Here is a 25,083-nt window from a genome sequence, read left to right on the forward strand (position 1 = left end):
ACTGCCTGTGCTTTCTTCCAGGAGGTTCTCCGATGAGACAACTGAAATTCTTAATTGTGTCTGGGCCGGGACTTGGTAGCCAAGGCACTGAGCTTCTCCCCTGGCAGGTGAAAGGGGCCTTTTCTCCCCTCTGTGCTGCTGCCATCAGGAGTCCTATGTCTTTCATTGGGGAAGTGAGTGGCACAGGGCACTTGTTTGCAGGTAAGGCTCTTGGGAACGTGTGGTCAGAGTGAGGACATGCAGCCAGGAGTGTTCACAAACATTTATTTACAGGAAATTCAAGTTACATATGATACAGTCTTTTTACACAGTAGTTTAAACAGACTTGGTTTCTCTATTTACTACCAAAAGGTAAAGAAAAACATTTAACCATCTACTTCATTTTTTTTTTTTTTTTGTACAAAGTGAGATCATGCACTTTTCTCTTAACTCTGAAATCTTTTGCTAAGTGCAAATACTAGATTCTCTCCAGTTTTAAGGCAAATACACTGGGAGTGGCTAGGCAGTTTCTCAAACCAGGAAGCAGCCTGGGTCCCAGAGGTTAAGGTGCCAGCTGCCTTGGGGTCACTTGGGACTGATGCCTTGATGGGGACAGGCAGCAGCAGCCTCCTTCCCCCCCCCCCCCCGCGGCCGTGTGTGGCCACAGACTGACTGCACTTCGGAGGACACGACCCTGGTCTCACCTCTCCTAGTGCCAAGGTCTGGGTGGCACCTGCCTGGCCTGTTCCTCCAGTTACCCCAGAAACTGCCAGGCTTTTCACCTGGACTCTTGGTGGAGCAATGTGATGGGGGCACCAGGTAGAACTAGAACTGGGTACCCAGTCCAACGGCTCATGAGGCCTTGGAGGGGCTGTGCTTGGAGTAACCACCTACCTGGGGGGGAGGCCCCTGGAGAAGTGCAGAGAACACGAGTACACTAGTAGTTAAGGTACTTGGAGGACCCTGTCATGCAGCACGTGGCCCATCTTTCCAAGGCACTGTCATTCAGACTAGTAGCACAGCTCAGGTAACCCATGGCAGGGCTCCTGAATCACTGCTGTGTGTGCCCCACCCACACTCAAGTGACCATGGGCACCTCAGAGAGTCTTTCCCTTTCCCAGGGACATCTTCCCACTTCCAGGTCTGGACACCCCACAGGAGGACAAGGACAGCCAATTCAACTGAGAAAGAGTCATCTACTGCCAGCCTTGCTCAGTAAGCAGGTTGGAGGGATGTACAGAGACTTGGTCTGGGCAGGAGAGGACATAGGCAGTGGGAACGTGGCAGGGCCTCTATGCAGGCCTAGATTCTCATCCAACTTTAGGGAGGCCTTTAGCTATCCTCACCCTGGAGCGAGGGCCTCTCTGCCTGCCTCCACTGCTAACTCATGAGGAACAGGTGAGCAGGCAGCAGGCCTGCTGTGACAGCTGCAACAGCTCCACGAGGGATGTGGACCCCAGGGAAACCCCGAACACCTTAGTGGAGATGCTGCTCATCCCAGGCTGCTGACGAGTGAGGTCTCCCCAGGAAAGGGGGACACCCTTGCTGATGTCAAGTGTGAGGACCATCGGCTCTTGGCAGTTCGCAGCCCGGATAAATACTTTCAACCTGACTTTCTGAAGATAGAAACAAACTTGAACAGCCCACAAAAAAGTTCAGCTCAGACTACATGAATAGGAGCAAACTCTTTAGATAACAACAGAACGAAACTTGCGCCACAGAGGACTCTTGGCTGTCCGTGAGCCGGAGTGGGCCTTGGGCAACAAGGGGAGAACCCTGGTCTGGGGATGGCAGGCCATTTCCCCTTGGACTTTCAGTTGTGTGCTGGGGAGGAAGGCTCAGGGCCACTGTACCAGCTGCTAAGACTGCAGAAGCAGGGAGCTGCCCCAAAATTGCCCAGTGACAGCCAGTACCCAAAAGGTGTCAGAGCTGAAGGAGCAGTGGCCCTTGCACAGGACAGAGCAGGAGGAAACGAGCCCATCCTTAAGAGGGAAGCCAGGACTCCACCTCTACTCAGAGGGTGAGACTGGGTCCTCCTGCAGACCTAGTGCGGCCTGACAGGGCTTTGGGTATCAGAAGCGATGTCGTGGCTGGGGGCCAAAGTGCATGGGCAGGTTGTGCTCCAGGGGCACATGCACATGGCCGAAGTCATAGTTGACACGCACATTGGGTAGAGGGGGCACATAGGGCGCAGGCACAGGACCCATGTTGATGGGGAAGTTGTTGAACACCGGCCGTACAGGTGGCAGGGGGAAGGGCGGGTGCACAAAGGCATAGGGCGGCATCTGTGGGTGCAGGTTCTGTGGCACAGGCCGCGGCAGGGCTTCCACACGCTGCACTTTCTCAGGTGGTTTCTCCAGTGGGGGACCAATACGTTTGAAGGTGTTCTCTGAAAGGAAGGTGGGGTTCAGTGAGGCAAACACACCAAAACAACCCCAATATTGTTGCCTGTGACTAGAACACTACATGCTTTTTCTGACTCTGCTAGGGCTTGGATGCCTATGGTCAGGCCAGCACAGGAGGTCCACTTCTGACCCTCAGTATACTCTCCTCTGGGCCAAAGAAGTTGGTAGCTCTTAGAGTAGGCTGGCTCTTGTCAAATTCGATACAAAAGACACCCCTGCCGTGGAGCAGGAGGCCCAAGGGCAAACCTATACTTTCCTAACGGTCACTCCCACAGCCCATAGAGGCGCTTTGTTTATCTAGCTTGGCGCAGCCCCTGTGAGCTGTCCACTCCAGGGCCTCAGGGGCTTGCTGCCCTCCCTCAGTAAGCCTCCATGGTGCTGAGCCAGTCTCCTTATCCTTAGTCAGGCTTCTATTTGCCTCCAGAGCTTAAACAGACTCTTGGGAGTGTTTTATCATGAGAGGTGCCCAAACTGAACCCATGGCTTTCACTGCCTTCCCCTGGCTTGAGCAGTGACCCCTGAGAGAACAGGAATTACCCACGCCCCATCAATGTTTGGGAAGAACACTTGCCTCCATTCTTCCTTTTTTGTTCCTCTTCAGCTTCCTTTTGGATTTCCTCAATCAGCTTTTCATCATCTTCCTAGAATGAAAGCAACATCAGGGGGAGAGCCTGTAGTGCCACGGTGGCAGGGACACTAGGCAGAGAGCGTGTCATTACAGCACTTTCTCATCTCCTGCGCCTTCTTCCTTCACCACCTGGCTAGCCTTCTAATAAGGAGGCCTGGAGGGTTGTTGAGTGGGGTCTATGCCTGCTGAGCCTTGCCTGTGGCTCCTGGTGGCATCCCTGAAGCAGAGGTTTGGGAAAAAGAGAGAGAGAGAGAGAGAAAGAGAAAGGAAGGAAGAAGAAAGAAAGAAAAAGAGAGAAAGAAAGGAAGAAAAAGAAAGGAAAGAAAGAAAGAAAGAAAGGAAGGAAGGAAGGAAGGAAGGAAGGAAGGAAGGAAGAAAAAGGAAGGAAGGACAAAGCAGGAAGAGAAACAAGCTGTCCCTTGTTGGGACAAGAGCTAGTGGCCCCTTGCATACAGGTAAATAGTGAATGGTTGGGTTTGCGCCATGTGCTGTTTACTTGGAAGGAGAACTGGACACCACCTTGCTTGCTTCGTCTCACTCCGGAGTAGACTACAAAGTGGTTCTCTAGTTTACAGTGGGACAAAATGAGCATCCATTGTTTCTAAAACCCTCACTAAGGGCTGGGTGTCCTGGTACAATGCCTTTAATCACTACCCTTAGGAGGCAGAGGAAGGAGGATCTCTGTGAGTCTGAGCGACAGCTTGGTCTCCAGAGTGAGTGCTAGTGAAGGCTACATAGTGAGAAACCATAAGAAAACCCACCAAGACGATGGGCATCTTTCCTGGCCAACTGGAGGTCTCAAGGGGTGGCGGTCCATCAGAAGCAGGGCATGGGGCTAAAGCAGACCTTGACACATTAGCTGAACTGGCCGAGAGCAGTCAAAGAGCTTACTAGGGGTTCTGAACAGGCAATGCCTGTGATCCCAGCACTTGGGGAGCAGAGGCAGGAATGCTGTGAATCTAGGCTGGCCTGGGCTACCCAGTGAGACAATCATCAAAGCTGAGTGTGGTAACGCATAGCTGTAATCCCAGCACTTAGGAGGTGGAGGCAAGATCAGAAGTTTAAAGTCATACTTGGTTATTCAGTGAGTTCAAGGCCAACTTGGGCTACAAGAGCCCTTGTCTCAAAACAAACAAACAAACAAACAAACAAACAAAAAACAGGAACAAGCAAACAACAAAACAATATGGGGACGAGGCAAGTTTCAGTAAGAGGCTCTTGGAAAACACTTGACTCTCCAGACCGGGGTACTCAGCCTACCTTGACAGTGCCGCCTTTCTCTTTTATAAATGTAAAAATCACACTAATTTATGTATTTATTTACTGTATGTGTGGTGTGCATGCGTGTCATGGCACCTGTGTGGAGGTCAGAAGACAACTGGCAGAAGTTGGTTCTCTCCTACCACACAGGTTCCATGTCTGTCAGCAGACTCCTTTACCACTTTAAAGGCATGTACCACCACACCCCCATTTATTTTCCAGACAGGGTCTTTCTATGTAGTCCAGCTGTCCTAGAACTTGCTATGGAGAACAGACTGGTCTCTGCCTCCTAAGTGCTACTATTAAAGGTGTGAGCCTCCATGACAGGCTTTTAAAGATTATTTTATTTTATTTGTCTGAATGTTTTGCCTGCATGAGCGTCTGTGTATCACATTTGTGCCTCGTGCTTGAGGAGGTCAGAAGGGGGCACTGGGTCACCTATATAACTTGGGTTATAGGTGGCTGTGAGCTACCATGTGAGTACTGGGAACCAAACCCAGGTCCTCTGGAAGAGCAGCCAGTGCTCTTAAACACTGAACCATCTCAGTAGCTTTTTTCAATTGCTTTTTTTTTTTGAGACAAGCTCTCACTTTGTAACCCAGCCTGGCCTCATACCCATGGCAATATACTTGCCTCAACCTAAGTGTTGGGATGTTAAGTGTGAGCTACCACAGACTACTCTGTGTGCCTTCTTTAGTTTAAGCAAGAGGTGTCCTGACTGACCACATATTAATGTAAAAAGCACTGTCACACCTAAATGTGGTGTCGCCTGTACTTCTTTGGGAGACAGCTAAGGCCTCTAATGCTAAAGGACAGTACTTAGAAACCTTACACGTTCTGAGTCTGGTGTGATGGAGCATGCCTACAATCCCAGCACTGTGGAAGTGGAGGCAGAATGATCAGGCTCTGGTGGCAGTTAGTCCCCGTAATGGACTAATTCAATCATAGTGCCTTTTCCTTTCCACACACACACACAGCAGTGGCAAGGGGAGTGAGGCAAACTTTCTCGACATGACCCCTGCCTGCGGCTCAAGCCCTTTCTGAGCACAGGAAGCGCCGACTCGCTCCCTGATGCGTCAAGTACCCTCAAGACCATCTGTCCTGACCCTGTCGGGGAGTCTGGCAATGCCTTTTGTGCCTAAGTAAGTCTCTGTTACTGAAATGATGGGACTCAGCTATGACTTATGATGAATCATGAGCAAACTGCTGGTCAGACAGCTTGGATCTCAACTACGAGCTAGGCTTGGGGCATAGAGTTTTGATCCCACCCTCAGACGGAGGAAGTTCTGTGCGTTCCAGGGCAGCCTGGACTATTTAACTCGGGCCCCATCTCAGAAACAAACAAGTCTGAGCAAAGAGCTGCGTTGGTTGGCTTTTGCTGTGTTTAACAACTTTAAAAGAAACTTGTTTTTTTTTTGTTTTTTTTAAAAAGAAGGCCACATCCGTCCAGTATGTATACTCTGGTCACTTCCTACTTCACTAAGTGGACGGTCTGTACCCAGCAGTTTCCCTTTAGTTTTAAGTTCCTCAAGTGAAGGCAGCCGGGAATGACATATAATTTTTTATCTAATAGCCAGGAGCCACAACTGAAGAAAAATCAGTACTGTTAAAAAAAAAAAAAAAAAAAGGAGGAGATCTCTGTGAGTATGAGGCCAGTCTGGTCTACGAAGCGGCCAGGCTGGTCCAGGACAGCCAAGGCTACACAGAGAAACCCTGTCTCAAAAACAAAACAAAGTAATAAAAAGAAAAAAAAATAGGGAAGGCCCAGCCAGTGGTGATGCTGGCACACACCTTGCACACGTTTTTAATTCTAGCAGTCGGGAGGCAGAGGCAGGTGAATCTCTGAGTTCAAGGGCAGCCTGGTCTATAGAGTGAGTTCTAGGACAGCCAGGGCTACACAGAGAAATCCTGTCTCAAAAACCCAAAAAGGTGGGCTGGGGTTTAGGGTTGACTCTGACCCTTTGGGCTGAACACAGATGGTGCAATGGAGGCCCTAGAGAAACATTCTAGGCCACGGAGTGAGAAATACGGGGAAAGGGCTTGCTGTGGGGCTGCTGGAAATAGGAACAATAGGAGGAAAGAGGACAGCAGGCCAGGAGTGAGTGATCACAGGCCAGTCCTTCAGCTCTTTCAGCTGAGTCATTTGCAGGAAGCCAGAGCCTGTCTGACCATAGCCATAGGGTAAGTAGTGGATGTAGAACTTTGGGGCTCCAGACCCAGGTTTGGGGCCTAGCCCTAACGCTATTCCCAGCCTGTTCTTTCAGAAAATTGCTAAGCAAAGAAGTGAGGGCTAATTCTGGTTGTCAACTTGACACACCTGGGAAGAGGGACCCTCAACTGAGGAATCGCCTTTATCAGATCAGATCTGCCATAGCAAGCCTGTAGCGAATTTAGGAACTCCTAATTACTTGAGAGAAAAGAAGACACACTCAGGTCCTATGCAGGTAGCCCCACCGTACAGCCTTAAGCACCTGGTCACATAAGCCATGGTCTCTAAGGCAGAGATCTACTTCATTCAGGCTCTGCCTTGCTCTGAACAGACAGCATTTCTCCTGCTCCCAAATATTCTCAGTCATGGCTGGCTCAGTTACTGCAGAGAGAGGGCCAAGGTGCTGGTACACACTGGGGCTGGAGATGATGGCTCAGTGCACAGGCTTCTCTTACTGAGCTCAGTTTGGTTTCCAGTACCCCCCGTGATGGAGGGCTCTCAGCCACCTGTAATCCCAGATTCACAGACTCCAAAAGTCTGTGGGTCCCTGCACAGTTCGTACACACACACACACACACACACACACACACACACACACACACAAAATGAACAAGTATAAAAGGGGGCTAAAGAAATGGCTCAGTGGTTTAAAAGCACTGACTGCCCTGTTCCTAACATCCACATTGCAGCTCACAACCTCTGTAACTCTGGTTCAGGGATTCAATGGTCTCTTCTAATCTTAATGGGCAGCAAGCCCACTTCTCTCACACACACAGGCAAAACAGTCAAACATACAAAATAAAGATAAATGTCTACATAGCAGGCTTCAGGCCAGCCAGGGCTATATAGTGAGACCCTATCTCAAGAAATCTTTAAAACAGTATTCTATGTATCTGTTGGATGTGGTAGCACATGCCTTAATCTCAGCATTTGGGAGGCAGAAGCAGGTGGATCTCTATGACTTTGAGGTCAGTTGGGGTCTACACAGTGAAATCCAGGCTAGCCAAGGTCACATAGTGAGCCCTTACATCAAAAATAAAGAAGTAAATAAAGCATATATTCATGAAAGCAGACATGCCCACAGGTCAATCTAAGGCAATTCCTCAGTTGAGGTTCCCTCTTATCAGGTGTGTTAGGTTGACAACCATGATCAGCCCATTACACAGTCCCTTCACTTTCTTGGGACAAGTTTTCTGAAAGAACAGATTGGGATGGGGTTGGAGCTAGACCCCAAGCCTACAGCCCCAAGCTGTAGGTCCATAAGTAGGTCTTGTTTAAATACAAACAACCCAACAAACCAGCAAACAAACAAGAAAAACCTTCAAACAAACCAACAAAGAAAAATAAAAAGCCAACCTATTATCTACTGGCCATTTCTTACGAGAAGTAACTCCTAGGAACATTCTGGTATATTTCCAATGTTTCTTTCTGACTCAACTTTGAAAATTCCTGAGATTTCACACTAGAAGGCTGCTCTGCACCACGGCTCCTGTTCACACCTGGGAACTGGCAGGGTAAATAGTAAGATGGCACTGCTTGGACAGGCAGAGACACACTGAGATTAATAAGCCCAAGTGAGAGTGTTTGGTGGTAGTGACAGGGCAGGAGGCCTAGACTTGCAGAGCCCAGTGCCCCCAGGGCCTCAGGCTGTCTTGAGATGCACTCCTACCTGCCTGCCCTTGCTCCAGGCAATAGTGGGGAGGAGTCCTGCAGTGCTCTCCTGGGCTCCTGAAGAATGCTATAGTCCTGAATGAGTTTCCCTCTGTGTAGGTTATTTACAGATCTACAGAGAATTCCATTCTGAAGAACACAGACAGCTGATACGGAAGTGGGTGGACACTGGTCAGTGTTGAAACTGTGCCCAGACAAACAGTGTCTCAAAGGAAAGAGAGTGAGGACATGCCAGGCTGTCATGAAATTAATCTGGAAGGGCCTTTTGGACACCTACCGCTATCTTAAGAAGCAAGCCCTTAGATCATCAGAATTTGGTGAGAACGGAAAGAAAGTATGTGAAGCACCCCAGGGTGGACCAGCGCACCCCAACTGCAGGGTCAAGGTCAAAAGATGAAGTGTAATGTGGAGCCTCACACCCAGCAGGTCCCTGAAAAAGATTTCAATAAAGAAAAGGAGGTGGGAGGTTTTAATTCCCATCCTTGAGTTCTCTGAGCTCCACAGGACACAGAAGGCCCTGGAAATGCTTGTTTCACCTGCAAGGCTTACAAGGGTGGGGAGGGTAGTTGGGCCCAGAGTTTGAGGGAGAAATCAGGGACCCAGCTGTTGTAGAAACCCAAGTGAGGTAGTTTTCATTAAGAGCGGAAATGCAAAGATCTGTGCTTGTCCCTCAGCCACTAGCACCACAGCTGGCCACGAAGCGGAGTCTGGACAAAGGAACTGCAAAGAGAAATTACTGGTAGTGGAATGGACACAGAGGCTGTCTTTACAGGTCAGCTACTAACAGCCATCACCAGACACAACTTGTGGGTCCAAAGATGGATGAGTGAGCACTTGGCACAGAGCTGTTCTCGCTAAGGCCTTCCCATCCGAGACCTAATAAGCCACAACCCCAGTCTGATTTCTCATTATTTGCTTACCTACTGGCCAGGCTCATGTGACTATGGGTGACTTGACTTAGCTTCCTTTTCCCCTAAGAAAGGTGACAGGCAAGCCTGCTGCCGCCAGACCCCAGCCCCTTCCCCCATGATTATGGGGCCAGGATTTTGGTCATGTGTGGCCGCAGCTGTTGTTAATAAACTTGCAAGGATTTTGTGAAAGGCTTCCAAAGGGCTAGAGATTTAGTTTCAAATTATTCCCAGCTCAGTTGTGGGGCTGCCTGAGCAACAGCAGCCCCTAACCCCCACCCCAGCTGTCTCCCTACAACAGGAAATTGGGGGGTGGGGCTGGAGGGGAAAGCCCAGCATGGGGAGGCACATGCTGTGCAGAGGGAAAGGACAATGTGCTGGGGAGAAGCAAGTAAGACATACTCCGGACCAGCCTCTAGCTTCACTTGCTGTCTTCCTAGCCGCAGAAGCCAGGCACCTTCTCCACAAGGACCTGAGACAGTGTTTAATGTGACAAATTTTGATTCCAGGCAGGCCTACTGGGCTCTGCTGAAGATGACTTGCATGGGTACAGGGAATCACTGGACTGCCACCTGCCCTGACAAAGTCCTTTAGTGACCTAGTGCCCTGGCCATCAGGGAGGTGGAGCTGCAGGGACTCTCCTACCATCTTCAGCTTGCTCGGCCGAGAAGAAGTCCAGGGAGTCCTCACCTTACTGCAAGGCCTAACTGGTTCACAGGACTGAGACCTTGTGGGCACCCATCTATTTGTGGCTTTACCAAGTCCAAGATCCTGGACAGTTTTCCTAATCTGCAAAAATGGGAAACCAATACCCCTCCCTGCCATGCCGCCAGTCAAAATCCCAACTAACATTCACAAAGCATTGTACTGTGTACTGTGTGGGAAGTTTCATAAACACTTCAAATGATGACACTCACTTTCCTCACCCTCTTCTTTGTATCTTCTTATAGATACAATGGAATTGAACACAGCTACTAGAAATAAAAGCCAAAGCCAGCTGTCAGAGCTGGTGACTAGGTTTTGTTTTGTTTTTGGGACACGGTTTCTCTACTATGTAGCCCTAGCTACATAGTAGAACTTGCTGTGTAGATGGGGCTGGCCTCAAACTCAGAGAGCCACCTGCTTCGACATCCCAAGTGCCTGGATCAAAGGTGTGTGTGGCCATGCACAGCTAGAAGGTTTTGAAACTGGGATAGAAAAGGGCCATGGAGGCTGACTGCTATTTTGTTAAGAGATTTTTAGTTATTTAATGCTATAGATGAAGATATATAGCAGCATGGTGAGTGTTCTGAGGAAGGGGGAGGTTTTATACCATGTGACTGATGGGTATACATGTTTGCAGCCAGACTGTCTGATTCTATGCCAAAAGAGAGGAAGTGAGAGGGACTCTGTAAGCCTAGGACCTGTGTGCAGAGTCAGGTATGAGAGAGCATGAGGATTGAGAAACAGGTTAATAAAGCTGGGTGTAGGCCTTTAATCCCAGCAGCTGGGAGGGAGGCAGGTGAATCTGAGTTTGAGGCTAACCTGGTCTACTTAGCAAGTTCCAGGACAGCCTGGGCAACATAATCCTGTCTCAAAAGACAAAACAAACAAACAAACATGGGTGGCCTGGCCAACAGTGACTATTATGGGAGTCACTTTTTTTTATTGTAAGGCAAGGATTTTATACAGCCCAGGCTGTCCTTGAACTCACTATGGTAACTGAGGACAACCCTCAACTAACCCTCTATATTGCCCTGACTGTCCTGGACTTACTTTGTAGACCAGGCTGGCTTCGAACTCACAGAAATCTGCCTGCCTCTGTCTCCTAAGTGCTGGGATTAAAGGTGTGTGCCACTGTGCCCAGCTGAACTTGCCATCTTTTTGTCTCCACCTGAGTCCTAGGACTAATGACAGATGTGTACCACCATGATCAGTTCTGGGAGAACAGAACCCAGGGATTCATGCATGCCAGCTGACCTACATGCCAAGCCCCTCTTTTTATTTTTGTAGAAAATAAAAAAATTAAAAGTTAAAAACAACTGATGTGATGCTGAAGAGGTGACCCAGTGGTTTAGAGGGCTTAGTTCTTACAGATGACTGGGGTTAGTTCCCAGTAGCCATGTGGTATTGTTGTAACCCTCCTGGAAGTCCAGCACAAGTCTGATCAGGAGGAGGGAGGTGAAACAGGAGTTTCCAGGTATAAGCATGAGAGAGCTCTTCTTGCCAAGCTTCCACCTTCTCTTCGTTATGGTCTCAAATCTACTGCAGCCTTTACTATTCCTGTAACTCCTTGCCTTTTTTCTGAAGGGCTGCTAGAACCAGCGACTCTAAGATGCTGTAGCCACTGAGGAGAGAAGGCAGGGCCTGGGGACAGCTGACCTGAGCTACTATTTACTGACCTCAATCTCTAGCAGGTTTTATTTGTGAAACTGGGACAAGACAGGTGCCTTAGTGTATCACCACAGTACTACATACATGATGGTAGCCCGGTGCTGTGGCACTCCACCATGGGTGGATCTCAAACTCAAACAAAGCCCTGGTGTTCACAATAGGCTCCAAATACATAGACTCAAAGAAGCTTGGTGATGGCTCTCACCTGTCATTGCAGCCCTTGGGAAGAGGAGGCAGTGGGAATGCCAAATGAGATCCTTTCTCAAGAAACAAGCAAAACCCCAAACTAAAAGCAAAGAAGAGCTCAGATGCAGCTCTGTGATAAAGTGCTGGCTTGGCAGGTCTCAGGCCTTGGGGTCTATTTCCAGCAGTATAAGACACTGCCACAGAGCAAACCACTAAGCCCAAACCCAAGACAAGGCCTGACCTTGTGATATTGGGTCTTTCTGAGCCAGTCTCACTTTGCAGCTTAGGTTAGCCTCATGGTGATCCTCTCTTCTCTGTCTCCCAAATTCTGAGATCACACAGGTATATATGAACCATCATGCCTGGCTCTTAAGACCTATTCTTATTACAAAAAAGTTACTTATTTATTTTTTAATTTTTTTTTTGAGAAATGCTCTTTAGTCATAGCCAACCTTAAACTCACAGGTCTGTCTGCCTCTTCCTTCTGAGTGCTGGGATTAAAGATATGTATCACCATGCTAAGCCTTTAATAATTTTATTTTCTTTGGCTTTTTTGGAGGTAGGGTAGATGGTACTTTGAACTAAACCCAGGACCTCCCATATGCTAGGCAACCACTGAGCTACATCCTCAGTCCACTTTGGTATTTAAAGAGCACTTCATCAATCTCACCCTCTTGTAGAATGCAGCCTGCCAAATGATGCTCTTGTGAACACAGCTCTAGTCAAATACAGCTTCCTGGCCTTGGCTGCCACATTCTCAGCCATGTGCAGACAAGCAGAATTCAACTCTGGGATTCAGTTCTGTCCCTGCACAACTCTCCACTGCAGAGCAATACCTGCTCCTCCCCTCTTTTGGGCAGCATTGGGGTTTGAACCCAGGGCCTGTACATGCTACGCAAGCACTCTTACCAGTGGGCTATGTCTCACATTGCTCATTTTTCCTTCTTCTTAAAGAAGGCAGCTTGCTTCCTGACCTGTTTCTTGTATACTCATGGCAAGGTATGTGTGTTAGCAAACAGGAAAGAATTACTATTCACCATCTGAGCCTTTAGCACACAGTCCATTTAGGCTTCCAAACCACCTCTTAGTCATTAAGGGCTCAAACTTCTCTTCACCCCAAGCTGTGCACAAACAATTCCCTGCTGACAATGCGAGCTTCTTCCTGGCTTGCTGGTTAATGAAGCAGAGGTTGGGAGCAGGACAGTGCAAGCTTTGTCTCTGGTGATTCTGAATGGCTTTGTGTTCTCAGAGGACTCAGCAGATGCTGGGATGGAATTCAATCCGTCTCCTGGTGAGAATCAAGGAAACCAGGCTGATCCCTGGTTTGATGGGAATGGGACAAGTGGAACAAAATCTCCACTATGGTTTAGAGGAAATCAGAGGGACTGCTATTTGCCTGACCTTCTTTTCAAACTTTGACCACAGAACCTTCCTCAGGCTGTTGGCGACCCAACAAGAAAACGGGGGCAGGTACCTGCTATGGCAGACAGACAAGGAACAAAACAGAATTTCATGTGGGGAAGAGGAGGAGCTGTGGGGGAGAGAACAAGCCTAGCGCAGGCTGCTAACCCTTCAACGTTGTGTGGCAGTGCCCACTGTGCTGTTTCTAGAGATAAGCAGGGCTCTAGAAAGAACCCTAGCTTAGGAAAAAGACTAACTTCCTCCTGAATACCTAGAAATGCAGGTGAGACAGGCAGTGGCAGGAGTCAGTGGAATGACCAGGCCTATCTCAAAGGGCTTCCCAAGCACCTGAGGAGTACTCCTTCCCTTGTAGGCTGCCTCCAAACAAGCAGAAATTTGGAGAGATTAGACTTTCTACACACAAAACCTCTGCTTTGTTCCACAGACCACCTTGGAGACAGACGATAGGCCTGCTGGACGTCTCACTGCATTGTGAGCTTATAATGAGGTCATTCCTGAGGTGGTCCTTCAACATAGCACTGGCACAGTAAACCACAGAAGCTGCTTCAGACAAAACATCACTGCTTTCTCACTGTGGTGGCTCTGAGGTTTTTGTTTGTTTTGAGAAAGGGTTTCACTGTGTTAATAGCCCTCATTGTCCTAAACTTTATAGACCAGGCTGGCCTCAAACTCACAGAGATCTGCCTGCCTCTGCCTCCTGAGTACTGGGATTATAGGCGTGCACCACCACCCAGCTGACTCTGAGGATTTTGAAACACAGAGTCAACCTCCAAGACTACCCTATCCATGGCCACCAGAGTGACCACCTGACTGCTTCTTGTGGTATGCATATGGCACATTTCCACACCAGAGATAGGAAAAGGTCTTGTCTTTGGGTGACAGAATACTGGCTGGGACAGAGTTTTCAAGATACTTGGGTAAATGCCAATTTTTAAAACCAGAAGGGTCTACACTTAGGCACAGATTTTCCGCTCTGGAAGCTGTGGCAACTCTAAGCAGCGTCAGGTCACCAACAAGCTGAGCAGGCGCTCCTAAAATAGACCGCACCCTTCCATGCATGCCATGCTGGCTCGGCGGCTCCTAATCCTGGTTGTCAGCTGGCCTTGTGGTAATTGGTCTGTGGCCCCAGCTATCCGTAACTCTTATTACATGTCAATCTTTCACGTATTTTTTTCCATATTTGGAGAAAACTGACATACATTTTGCCTTTTTTGGGTGTTACTCTAATCTGAGCATATATAAAATATGGCATACATTTTATTTTGGGGCATTTAAAAAATGTGGTTCTAAATGTAGAATCTTGTAGCTACAGGACCTTTATAGACCTCTCTGAACTTTCCCAATCCCTCAACAACACAGTTTCTACGACTGAAAGCAAAATTTGACAGGGTGTCAGTACCATATGGGATCCTAAAGATGTGAGTTCCTAGATGGTGAAGCAGAGTGCTAGAAGCAACTGATCCCAGGTGGACTGCTCCTCTGTCTAACGCTATCTACTCCTGGACTCACAGAGGAGGGAGAAAGGTATCTCTAGCTCATTTAAGCAGACACTTTACCCCTTTATTTTGGGTGCTGAAGCTAGGTCCTCCCACACGTGCCAGGAAACTCTTCTGCTAAGTCACAGCCAGCCTTTGTTATTTTTATTATTGTCATTACTGCTCTTTTGCACTCTGTATGAGTGTATGAGTGTGTGTGTGTGTGTGTGTGTGTGAGAGAGAGAGAGAGAGACATGATGGAGCTGAATTTCTCCTATCATAAGGCTTCTGGGATCAAACTCAGGTCACCAGGCTCAGCAGCAAGCTCCATTATTCACCGAGCCATCTCCCTGGCCCCTCTCACACTATTTTTAGGCTTGCTGTTATTTATACCTAAGTTGAAATTTTTATTTATGTATATGTGTTGCCTGTGTGTATGTCTGTGCACTACAGTAGTTCCTGGTACCTCTGGAGCCCAGAAGAGAAAGCTGGATTCCCTGGAACTGGAGTTACAGATGGTTGCAAGCTCCCATATGGTTGCTGAAAACCAAACCTGGGTCTTCTACTAGAGCATCAAGTGCTCTCAACTGCTGAACCATTTCCCCAGCTTTTCAGTTGATAATTCTTTTAATTTTAATTTAATTTTTTTGAGATAGGGTTTTTCTGTGTAGCCTTGGCTGTCTTGGACTCGCTTTGTAGACCAGGCTGGGATAATCCTTTAAAAAACTTTTATCATTCATGTATACAGTTGTTTGACTACATGTATGGATAGGCATCACATGTGTGCAGTGCCCACAGAGGCCAAACCAACCTCTCTGGGACTGGAGTTACAGATAAGCTATCTTGTTGGTGTTGGGAATTGGGCCTGGGTCCTTTGAAAGAGAAGCTGGTACTCTTTTAAATACTGAGTCATCTCTCTGGTTCTAAGTCAATGATTGTTTTCTTTCCCCCTTCTTCCTTTTTTTTTTTTTTTGCGGGGGGGGGGGGAGAGGGTAACAGTTCTGGCTGTCCTGGAACTCACTCTGTAGACCAGGCTGGCCTTGAACTCACAAAGATCCATCTGCTTCTGCTTCCAAATGCTGGGATTATAAAGGCGGGTGGCACCACTGGGCAGCTAATAATTTTTAATATAACAATATTTTCTGACTGACTCATTAATTCACATTTTACTCTAGATAAGAACCCTCTGATGGGGTTGGAGAGATGGCTCAGAGATTAAGCACACTGCCTGCTCTTCCAGAGGTCCTGAGTTCAATTCCCAGCAACAGCATGGCAGCTCACAACCATCTACAATGAGATCTGATGCCCTCTTCTGGTGTGCAGGTGTACATGCATGCAGAACAGCATACACATAATAAACCTTTATAAAAAACACACTCTGATGAATCACATAAGGCATAAGAGTCTTCTTGCTTTTAACATCTGAATTACTACTTGTGTGTGAATGTGGTATGGAGGTCAGAGGTTCTCTCCTTTCCCCCTCTGGCAGGTTCTGGGGATTGCGTTCTGCATCAGTCTTGTGCTGTGTGCTTCTTACCTATCAGTTATCTCACTGGCTCTCTTTCAGCTTTTCATTTATCTTATATGCATGTCTTTTGCCAAAGATAATTTACATTTTCTTTCTTTTTAAAAATCAATTTACTTCTTTTTATGTGCATGCTGTGTGCGCCACACTACATGTGTGAAGGTCACTGGACAACCTGGGAAGATGGTTCTTTCCTATCATGAGGGTCATCTCACTGGTCCAAATGCCTGTTTTCTTCTTAGTCTGGTCCTAAGTAGGACCTGCTTACTGTGTGAACAAGCATTTCACACCAGCTGTCAACTGCCTGGACCCCCACCCCACAGCAGATCTCCAGTGGTAGTCAGGCCTTCTCACTTGCCACAGTTCAATACTTGTGAGCCACTCATGACTTCTTTCTGGTTTCCCAAAGGCTAGATTTGGTGGCTTTGCTCCTCTTTCAGGTTAAAATAGAGGTGCTGTCTCCTAGAGATGCCTCCCTAGCTTTTGCTACACTACTGGCTCATTCAGACTTGTCTGAAGCTCCTAACATCAAGAAGGACTGTTTCACACCGTATTAGGACATTTCTGCTCAACAGGTTGGTTCTGCCACCACTGCCTAGTTAAAAATGAAGAAATGGAGCCTGCAGAGAAGCCTCAGTAGTTAAGAGCTCTTGCTGCTCTTGTAAAGGACTGGGGTTCAGCTCTTAGCTCCAGTTGCAGGGGATCTAGCTTGTTCTTCTGGCCTTGGCAGACCCCAAGCACAAAAGTGGTTTACATACATTAAGTACAGGCAAACACTCAGACACACTTGAGAGGTGGAGGCCAGCCTCCGTTTTCTGACCTAGCCTCAAAAACCAAGATGAACCCAAATTGAAGAAATCAATAAATCTGTCATCACTTCAATAGTATGACTTTTTTTTTTTTTGGTTTTGTTTTGTTGTTGCTGTTTTGAGATAGGCTCTCATACTGTCCAATCCTCTGACCTCAGCCTTGGAGTGTGGGGCTTACATGTGTGAACTGCCATAGCTTTCTCGTTTTTTTTCTTTCTTTTTCCATTGGAGACAAGGTCATTTGTTTTTAAGATTTAGTTATTTTAATGTGTATGGGTGTTTTGCCTGCCTGCATGTCTGTGTGGCACAGGTCTGCAGAGTCCTCCAAGGCCAGAGAGAATACAGGAACTTCTGGAGCTAGAGTTAGATACTGGCATGTTACATTCCCAGCACTCCTTCTGGAATGTAACATGCCAGTATCTTAACTGAAGAGCCACCTCTCCAGTCCCCTAGTGATACACAGGCTGGTCTCATATAGCGTAGGAGGGCCTGCAACCTTTATGTAGGAGAAGATGACCTTGAATGTCTGATTTCCTTTTACTTCCACAGTGATACAGGTCTATGTGGTGCTGTGGTTGCATGTATACCAGGCAGATACTCTAAAAATTGACTTATAACCCCAGCCCAAAGAAAAATATTCTTCTAATGCTATTATTAAAAAGAAATTAAAAGGTTTTCTGTGTATAGTTGTTTTGCCTGTATTTATGTCTATAAACCATGTATGATCCTGATGCCCATGGGGGTCTGACGGCTGGAAGCCACCATGTAGGTGCTGGGAACTGAACCCAGGTCTTCTGCAAGAGACACAGTGCTCATAATCACTGAGTCATCTTTCCACCCCTTATTTTCTTCTTTCCTTTTTTGTTTGTTTTGTTTTTGGAGACAGGGTTTCTCTGTGTAGTTCTGGCTGTCCTAGAACTTGCTCTGTAGATCAGGCTGGTTATGAACTCAAAGAGATTCACTTGGCTCTGCCTTCTGAGTGCTGGGATTAAAGGCATGAGTCACCTGTTTTGTTTTGTTTTTTTTTTTAATGGTATTGGAGGTGCTGGGCAAGTGCTCTAATAACATTTTTTAAAGTTTAAATCAAGAATGAATGTTTTGATTCTCTTTAGTTAGCATCTAATTTCATCAGTATGGTGAATTGCATTAAGAAGGCTGCTAACAGTAAAGTACTCTCACTTTTCTAGAATATGCTGTATCCTAGAATTACAACACATTTATTTGGTTCTACTTTTCTTTTTGGGATAGGCTCCCCCTAGACAGCCAAGGTAGGCCTTAAATTTGTCATCTTCCTGTCTCATGCTCTGAGTGTTGCGGGTTACAGGTGTGTGGTCATGATTCTCTGTGAAGCTCCCAAGAACTCTGTAGCACTCTTTCTAGTAAAAGCTGTGTGGCTTTGGCGACAGCACTCTGTTGTCCATAACTCTCCACTGTTCTGTGTAACACTTCAGACAGAAGACAAAATGTTTATTTATTCACTAGAGGACTGAAGAGATGTATCCACAAGAATTTCTGAAATGGGGTCACTGCTGCTCGGTTGACCTCAGTGATTCTCCTCCCCTCGCCTCCTAAGAACATCTATAGGCCATGCCCACCACACCCAGGGCACTGTGTAGTGAGTATTTTTTGATGACAGTCTCAGTTTTCCGTCTGGTTATTAGTCTATGCAATTTCTTGTAGGTTTCCATGAGTTAGAACCTGTCACATACATACAAAATATTTTTCATTACAGGAATGTATGGCTGTTTCCTGATGTATGGAAATGGGCTGACATGTATCTACTTACAGTGGGGTCGGTCCAGAGGGAACACCTGGAACATTCCTGGCAAGGGGCTCCTGGAGAGCGAGGATGCTGGCAGAAATGGTCATAGCCATTGATGGGAACTCGACAGAGGTAGCACATCTGGGCACCACATCGGCAAGACATGCGGTTGCAGCCTTCGGATTTGATGAGGCCAGTCCCACACTTGTGGCATTTTCTAATGCGAGCAGCAGTCATTTTTTCTTCACTGAGAAAAGAAAAAAAAAAAACAACTGGAGTTGATAGACAAGGTGAAGTACATGAAAACTACTACAGCTATTAATATTTACTTTTTCCCCACATATAATGACCGTTGAGCCTTTTGATGACACTCACAGCGCCCGTGTTTTAGAGGCTGAGAACTGGGCTCAAAGTTTATCAACTGTATTACCTTGGGTAAATTTCCCAACTGCCTGAGACTCAGTTTCCTCACTTTTAAATTGGGAAAGCATAATATTCTAAAGATATAAAGCCATTTGGCATAATGTATGGCACTCAATGTTGAGAAAAATGACCTCTTCATTCTAGGAATCCTACAGGCTGGTAAGAGAGAAGAAATTTAGTTTCTTCCTAAACCAAATTCATTTATGTAAAGCTGGTGACTAAGAACTGGGAGCCCAAACCTCTATATCCTGGACCTTTGAACACTTGGCCTGAGAGTGGGCAATCTCAATGTCTGTCTACTACTTCCTTGTTGAAAGAGCATTCTTCCCATGCAAAAGCGAGACTCTTCTTGAGCCATCTGAACTGATAAGGACGGCACATTATTTTGCCAGGAACTTCTGGTTGTATTGGTACAACTGCAAACCAACACCTGTCACCTTTCTCTGTCATACTGAGGGCACTGAAGAAGAGGGAATGGAGGCAGGGTCAAGACAAGCCTGCTAGTGAGCCAAAGGGTGGTCAGCTACAAAGAGAGCCAGAGCTGGAGTCTGGCAGGATGTTTGTGATCTACAGGCGAGTCTAGGCAGGAAGTGCTTCCAGTGCACTACAGATATTTCAACATTGATGCAGTGTGCTACTCAGACCCCAGACCATGCATCTAAAAATAGTCAAATGCATTAGAAAACTGGCCGCTTCTTATTTAGGTTCAATGTGCTAATGGCCTGAAATGAAGAAAAGCAGAACTTTAGCTTAAAAATAATTTATACCCAGTTCAAGTTACAGAAGAACAAATGATTTCTAAATTTTGTTAAGTAGGAGACCAAGTTTAACTAATTTTTTGAATAAGGGTCTCAAAACACCTTGGCTGGCCTGGAGCTTACCATGTAGACCAGGCTGGCCTCAAACTCACAGAGATCCATGTCTCTGTCTCCTGTATTGGGATTAAGAGTATGTCGGGAGATTGAAAATGACCTTATTACTATAGCCAGCTGAGGGTAGCATATTGAGTTTAGTTACTGAGCAACTGTGAAGACACTTCTTAGTGTTGCTTGTTAAGACTCAAGGTTCTGATGGGCATGGTGGTACACACCTTTAATCCCAGGATTCAGGAGGTAGAGGGAGGAGGATATCTGAGTTAGAGATCAACCTGGTTTACAAAGCAAGTTCCGGTACAGCCTGGGCTATACAGAAAAAGCCTGTCTTGAAAAACCAACACCACAATAAAAACAAAACAGAAAGGGCCAGATGGGCGTATATGAAAAAGGATTGCTACTATGAGAATGTGCCACCCAACAGAAGCGAGAAGCCACAGCTGCTTCTTTTGTTAGAGTGCTCTGGCAAGACAACAGTGAAATAGGCAGGAAAGAGTCCCGAAGGATGTACTTCCAGAAGCAGGACAGGAAGAGAAGCCTCAGTCGAGGCTGGCTGTGTCTCCCGAATTAACGTTCAACAGGAAGACTCAGGGACATCCTCTGTGCAGCCAGCTGACATCCCATGATTCTGTCACTACTTGTGCTTCACTACACAAAAATAATGGGAAGTAATCTTTGGGGGGTTTTCTTTTTTCTCTTTGTCCACATTTCCCCTCCCCCTGCTAAGAACTTACTCTGCTGTCCTGGCTGGTCTGTAACTGGCTATATAGACAAGGCTGACTTCAAAATTTAGAGACCCACTTGCCTCTTGAGAGCTGTGATTATAGATGTGTACCACAACTAGCCTAGGCCAATTTCTTTTTTTCTTTTCTTTTTGAGATAGGGTTTCTCTGTGTAGCTTTGGCTGCCCTGGACTTGCTTTGTAGACCAGGCTGGCTTCGAACTCACAGAGATATACCTGCCTCTGCTTCTCTGAGTGCTGGGATCATAGACAGGTGCCACTGCCTGGCTGCCAATTTCTTAAAAAAAAAAAATGCCATATACAAACATTAGGACTTCAATTGAGATTCCCAGCACCCACCAACAAGCCAAGTATGTTTGAGTTAGAGGCCAGCCTGGTCTACAGAGCGAGTTCCAAGATAGCCAAGGCCACACACACACACACACACACACACACACACTGTTCCAAAAACCAAACCAAACAAACCCCCACATATATGCTGACACCCACCCAAGTATGACAGTGCATGCCCTTTGGTACTGGAGAGGTGGAGACAGAAAGATCCCTGGGTTTGCTGGCCAACTAGTCTGAGTTGGTTCAGTTCCAGGTTCAACGAGAAACCCTGTCTCAAGAATATGGCCACGCGCTGGTGAGATGGCTTAGGGGGCGGGGACGATTGCCACCAGTCCTCAAGACCCTAGTCTCAGTCCTGGGACCTCTATAAGCCATGTGCATGTACACCTTTTTTTTTTTGTCTTTAAGAGACAGAGTCTTGGGGCTGGAGAGATGGCTCAAAGGTTAAGAGCACCACCTGCTTTTCCAGAGGTTCTGAGTTCAATTCCCAGCAACCACCTGGTGGCTTATAACCATCTGTAATGAGATCTGGTGCTCATGCTCATTTCTGGCCTGCAGGCATACATGCAGGCAGAACACTGTATACATGACAAAAAAAAAAAAAAAAAAAAAAAGACAACAGTCTCATCAGGCAGTAGTGGCACATGCCTTTAATCTCAGCACTCAGCTAGGGCGACAGAGAAAACCTGTTTTGAAAAACCAGTGACAGGGTTTCATTGTATAGTTCTGGCTGACCTGGAGTTTGCTATGTAGGTGAGGCTGACCTCTAAATAACAGAAATCCACCTGTCTCTGCCTCCTTAGAGCTGGGATTAAAGATGTGCCTATCATGCCCAGCACAAGTGTTTTATTTTTATTTTTACTTTTGGGTTTTTGAAATAGGGTTTTTCTGTGTAGTCCTGGCTGTCCTGTCTGCTTCTGCTTCCCAAGTGCTGGGATTAAAGGTGTGTGCTGCTACCACCACCATCACCTGGTGATTTTAAGCATTTGTATAACGCTGTCTACTGCTTTTCCTCCTTCGAATAAGCCACAGTTCCCTATTGTCTTTGAATGCCTTGCAAATTATTGTTGAAAATGGGTATTTTTAATACTGTAAGTGGAAACTGCAAATCAGATTGCTTTCTCTCTCTCTCTCTCTCTCTCTCTCTCTCTCTCCTTCCTTCCTTCTTCCCTTCCTCCCTCTCTCTCTCTCTCTTTCTTTCTTTTGGGGGGATGGGAGATACAAGACAGGGTTTCTCTGTGTAGCCCTGGCTGTCTTAGACTCGCTTTGTAGAGCAAGCTGGTCTCAAACTCACAGTGATCTGCCTGCCTCTGCCTCCCAAGTGCTGGGATTAAAGGTGTGTGCCACCACTGCCCGGCTTAGTTAAGGCTACTTTCAACTCTTGCTTGCCTTTCATCTATCATTCTCAGGGCCACAGTGGAAGCCTAAGGTCTTGTAGGATTTGTCTGAAGTGTGACAGCCTACTCTACCCAGTCACTCATGCAGCCTTCTAGGTCTCAGGCTGCTACAACTAGTCTATGTCTTTAAATCTTCTCAACAAAATCCATGGGGAGGCTGTTCAGCCCCAAAGTTTGCATTTGGCAGCTCCTGCCAAGCTAATTATTGCTTTAGTGGGAAGGGTGTGCTTTTTCCAGCTCAATACGCCATCATTTTTAGCAGCATCATTTTCCTTTGAACATTAACTGTTTTTGATAAGAAACAACTCTGGTGAGTCATGAGGCTGATTCCCTGTGCTCACACACGAGACCTTCATTTTACTCCATTATTCCCCATCCTGATTCTGTTAGGTGGGTTAATCACTCAATGTCAACCCTTAGAATCATTGTTGACCCCACCTACTCTTACATTCCCATCTATTAGCCAGAGTCCTGCCAATTTGCCTCTTTAAAGGTTTCTTCAATCTGTAGGCACGGTGGCATACGCCTTTAATCTCAGCACTCAACCCAGGGAGCAGACGGAGGTAGATCTCTCTCTCTCTCTCTCTGTATGTATCTACATATTTCCCTTGTCCCAAAAAAATAGAACACAAGTATACACAAGATAGGAGTTTAAATGAAAGGTAGATTCATCTGCGCAGCTATAGGAAGCAAGCTTCTAAGGTGATATTCTTGGTGGGTGGCTATTTGTTTCGGGATTCCCCTGCTCTATAAGCCCAATAAATTCATCTGTTCCACAGGGTGGCCCTTTCTAGGGTGAGTAGATAGATGTTTATTCCCGTAATCTCAGGGAAAGTTCACATGACAACTTGTTTATTCTTTTTTATACAGGGTCTCTATGTAGTCATTGCTGGGTCTTACTTTGTAGACCAAGCTGCCCTGAACTCATTGAATCCTCTGGCTTCTGCCTCCCAGATGCTGAGACCAACACCACACAACTTCCGTTCCTATGGCTTTCATATCCTAAATGCTACAACTGCAGCTGCAGCTATAGGCCACCACGCATGGCGCTCTTCAACCCTAGCCTGTTTTTGTTACAACTACTTGCCATGCAGTCATTACCTAAATAAAAGGCGTCTGGCCTAACACTTGTATCTGATGGTGGGCCAGGCCACCACTGAACAGCCCAGCTTCTCTGTGAAATCTCAGGAAAGCTGCCTGACAGGAACACCTTCAGACCTGACTAAGCTAAAGGAAATACAAGGAGGGAACAGGTTTGAGAAGACCACAAGAAAGCAGCCAATGGCAGAAGGTATTGTGCAGGCCTACTGTCTTATCAAAAGTCACCAACATGATCAATCTGGGCCGGCACTTGGGAGGACTGTGGGTCTGTGGCCAGCTGGGCTATGTAGTTAGCTCATGTGAAAAGTAGACCATCCGTGGACCTGATCTGATCGCAATTCTTTTGACAACCAGGGGGCTGTGAATCTGGCAGCAGACACCACAGACTCACTGCCAAATTTTGCTAATGATGACAGTGGCAACTTCTAAGTGAGAGCTAAGTACTTAGGACTGAAACACACAATGCCAAGGACAGATCTGCAACAAGCACAGCAGCCAAAGCAGGTACGGAAAGATGCGGATTAACTGCTGGAGGTTTAGTCACTAGTATTTACTCCGTGGTTACCTGAAATCTGTGTGTTGCTGAGTATCTATTCACCTGAGCTTCACACATCTAAGTAAGCACTTTATCACTGAGCTGCACCAGGCAGCTGGGCTTTGCTACTTTGTGGGTTCTTCTTTTTCCCACCCTTTACTGCCCCCTCCCGGGTTTCACCTCCTAACAAGGATAAACAAGGATAAACAAGGATAGATGGGAGAGACGAAATAGAAAAATCCTTGAATCTAATCCCTTTAGTTTCTTCTTTGACCACAGCTACTAGCAAACTGCAACTAAGTGACCAACAACCACTGACCCCAGAGCGTTTATATACCCTCTGAAAAGTTTCTAGAATTCCAAACATCACACAACAGCAGAAACTATCTGCAGCTGGCTAAACCATGCCTCTGCCAGAACATGAGGCAAATTTTAGTCAGTTGCTTCGATTATTTCGAAGCAGGCCCATATCCCCATACCTGGAATTAAAACAAAACCACTCTCTTATCAGTTGGATGATTAAATGTTTTCATAATACAGAGAAAAGAGAATTTTTAAAAAAGCATCGGGGGCTAGAAAAATGGCTTAGTGGTTAAAAGCACTTATTACTGCAAAGGACACTGAGTTTGATTCCCAGTTCCTACATTGTGGTTCACAACCATCAATAATAACTCTAGGACTAGGAGACTCAAAGCCCTCTTCTGACTTTCTTGGGTATCAGGCATGTACAGGTACATACATATGCACACATAGGCAAAACATCTGTACACATAAAAAACCCTAAAGAAAAAGCTATCATAGCTTTTATAATTACAAAGTTAAGGTGCATTTTACTCTGATTCCCATTGCTGTAACAAATTACCTGAGTCTAGGCAATTAATAAAGAAAAGAGGTTTATTTTGCTCGCAGCTCAAGAACACAGCAACGGCATCTACTTGGTTGTGGTGAGGGCCCTGACATGGATGGCTTGCAGTAGCAGGGAAAAAGGCAGAACAGATCACATGGTTATTCCTCCTCTTTGGCTGAGGGGGTCTCGAATTCATTGTTCTTACTGCCTGTCTCCCTATG

General features: G+C 46.6%; 1 protein-coding gene across 4 annotated transcripts in view; it reads right to left on the minus strand.

Annotated features, from left to right (window-relative positions):
* Positions 1–247: 247 nt before the first annotated feature.
* The window catches only part of Rnf216 (ring finger protein 216), a 119,887-nt gene continuing 95,051 nt past the window's right edge, over positions 248–25,083 (minus strand). For all 4 annotated transcript variants that reach the window (XM_060368066.1, XM_021652961.2, XM_021652963.2 and 1 more), the window contains 3 exons: positions 18,637–18,859; positions 2,956–3,025; positions 248–2,368 (listed from right to left, as the gene is read on the minus strand). In XM_060368066.1, the coding sequence (XP_060224049.1) occupies positions 2,052–2,368; positions 2,956–3,025; positions 18,637–18,859 (610 nt within the window). In that variant the 3' untranslated portion in view covers positions 248–2,051. The remainder of the gene's footprint in view (positions 2,369–2,955; positions 3,026–18,636; positions 18,860–25,083) is intronic.

Source organism: Meriones unguiculatus, chromosome 15 (genome assembly GCF_030254825.1).
Source record: "Meriones unguiculatus strain TT.TT164.6M chromosome 15, Bangor_MerUng_6.1, whole genome shotgun sequence".
NCBI classification, from domain to species: domain Eukaryota; kingdom Metazoa; phylum Chordata; class Mammalia; order Rodentia; family Muridae; genus Meriones; species Meriones unguiculatus.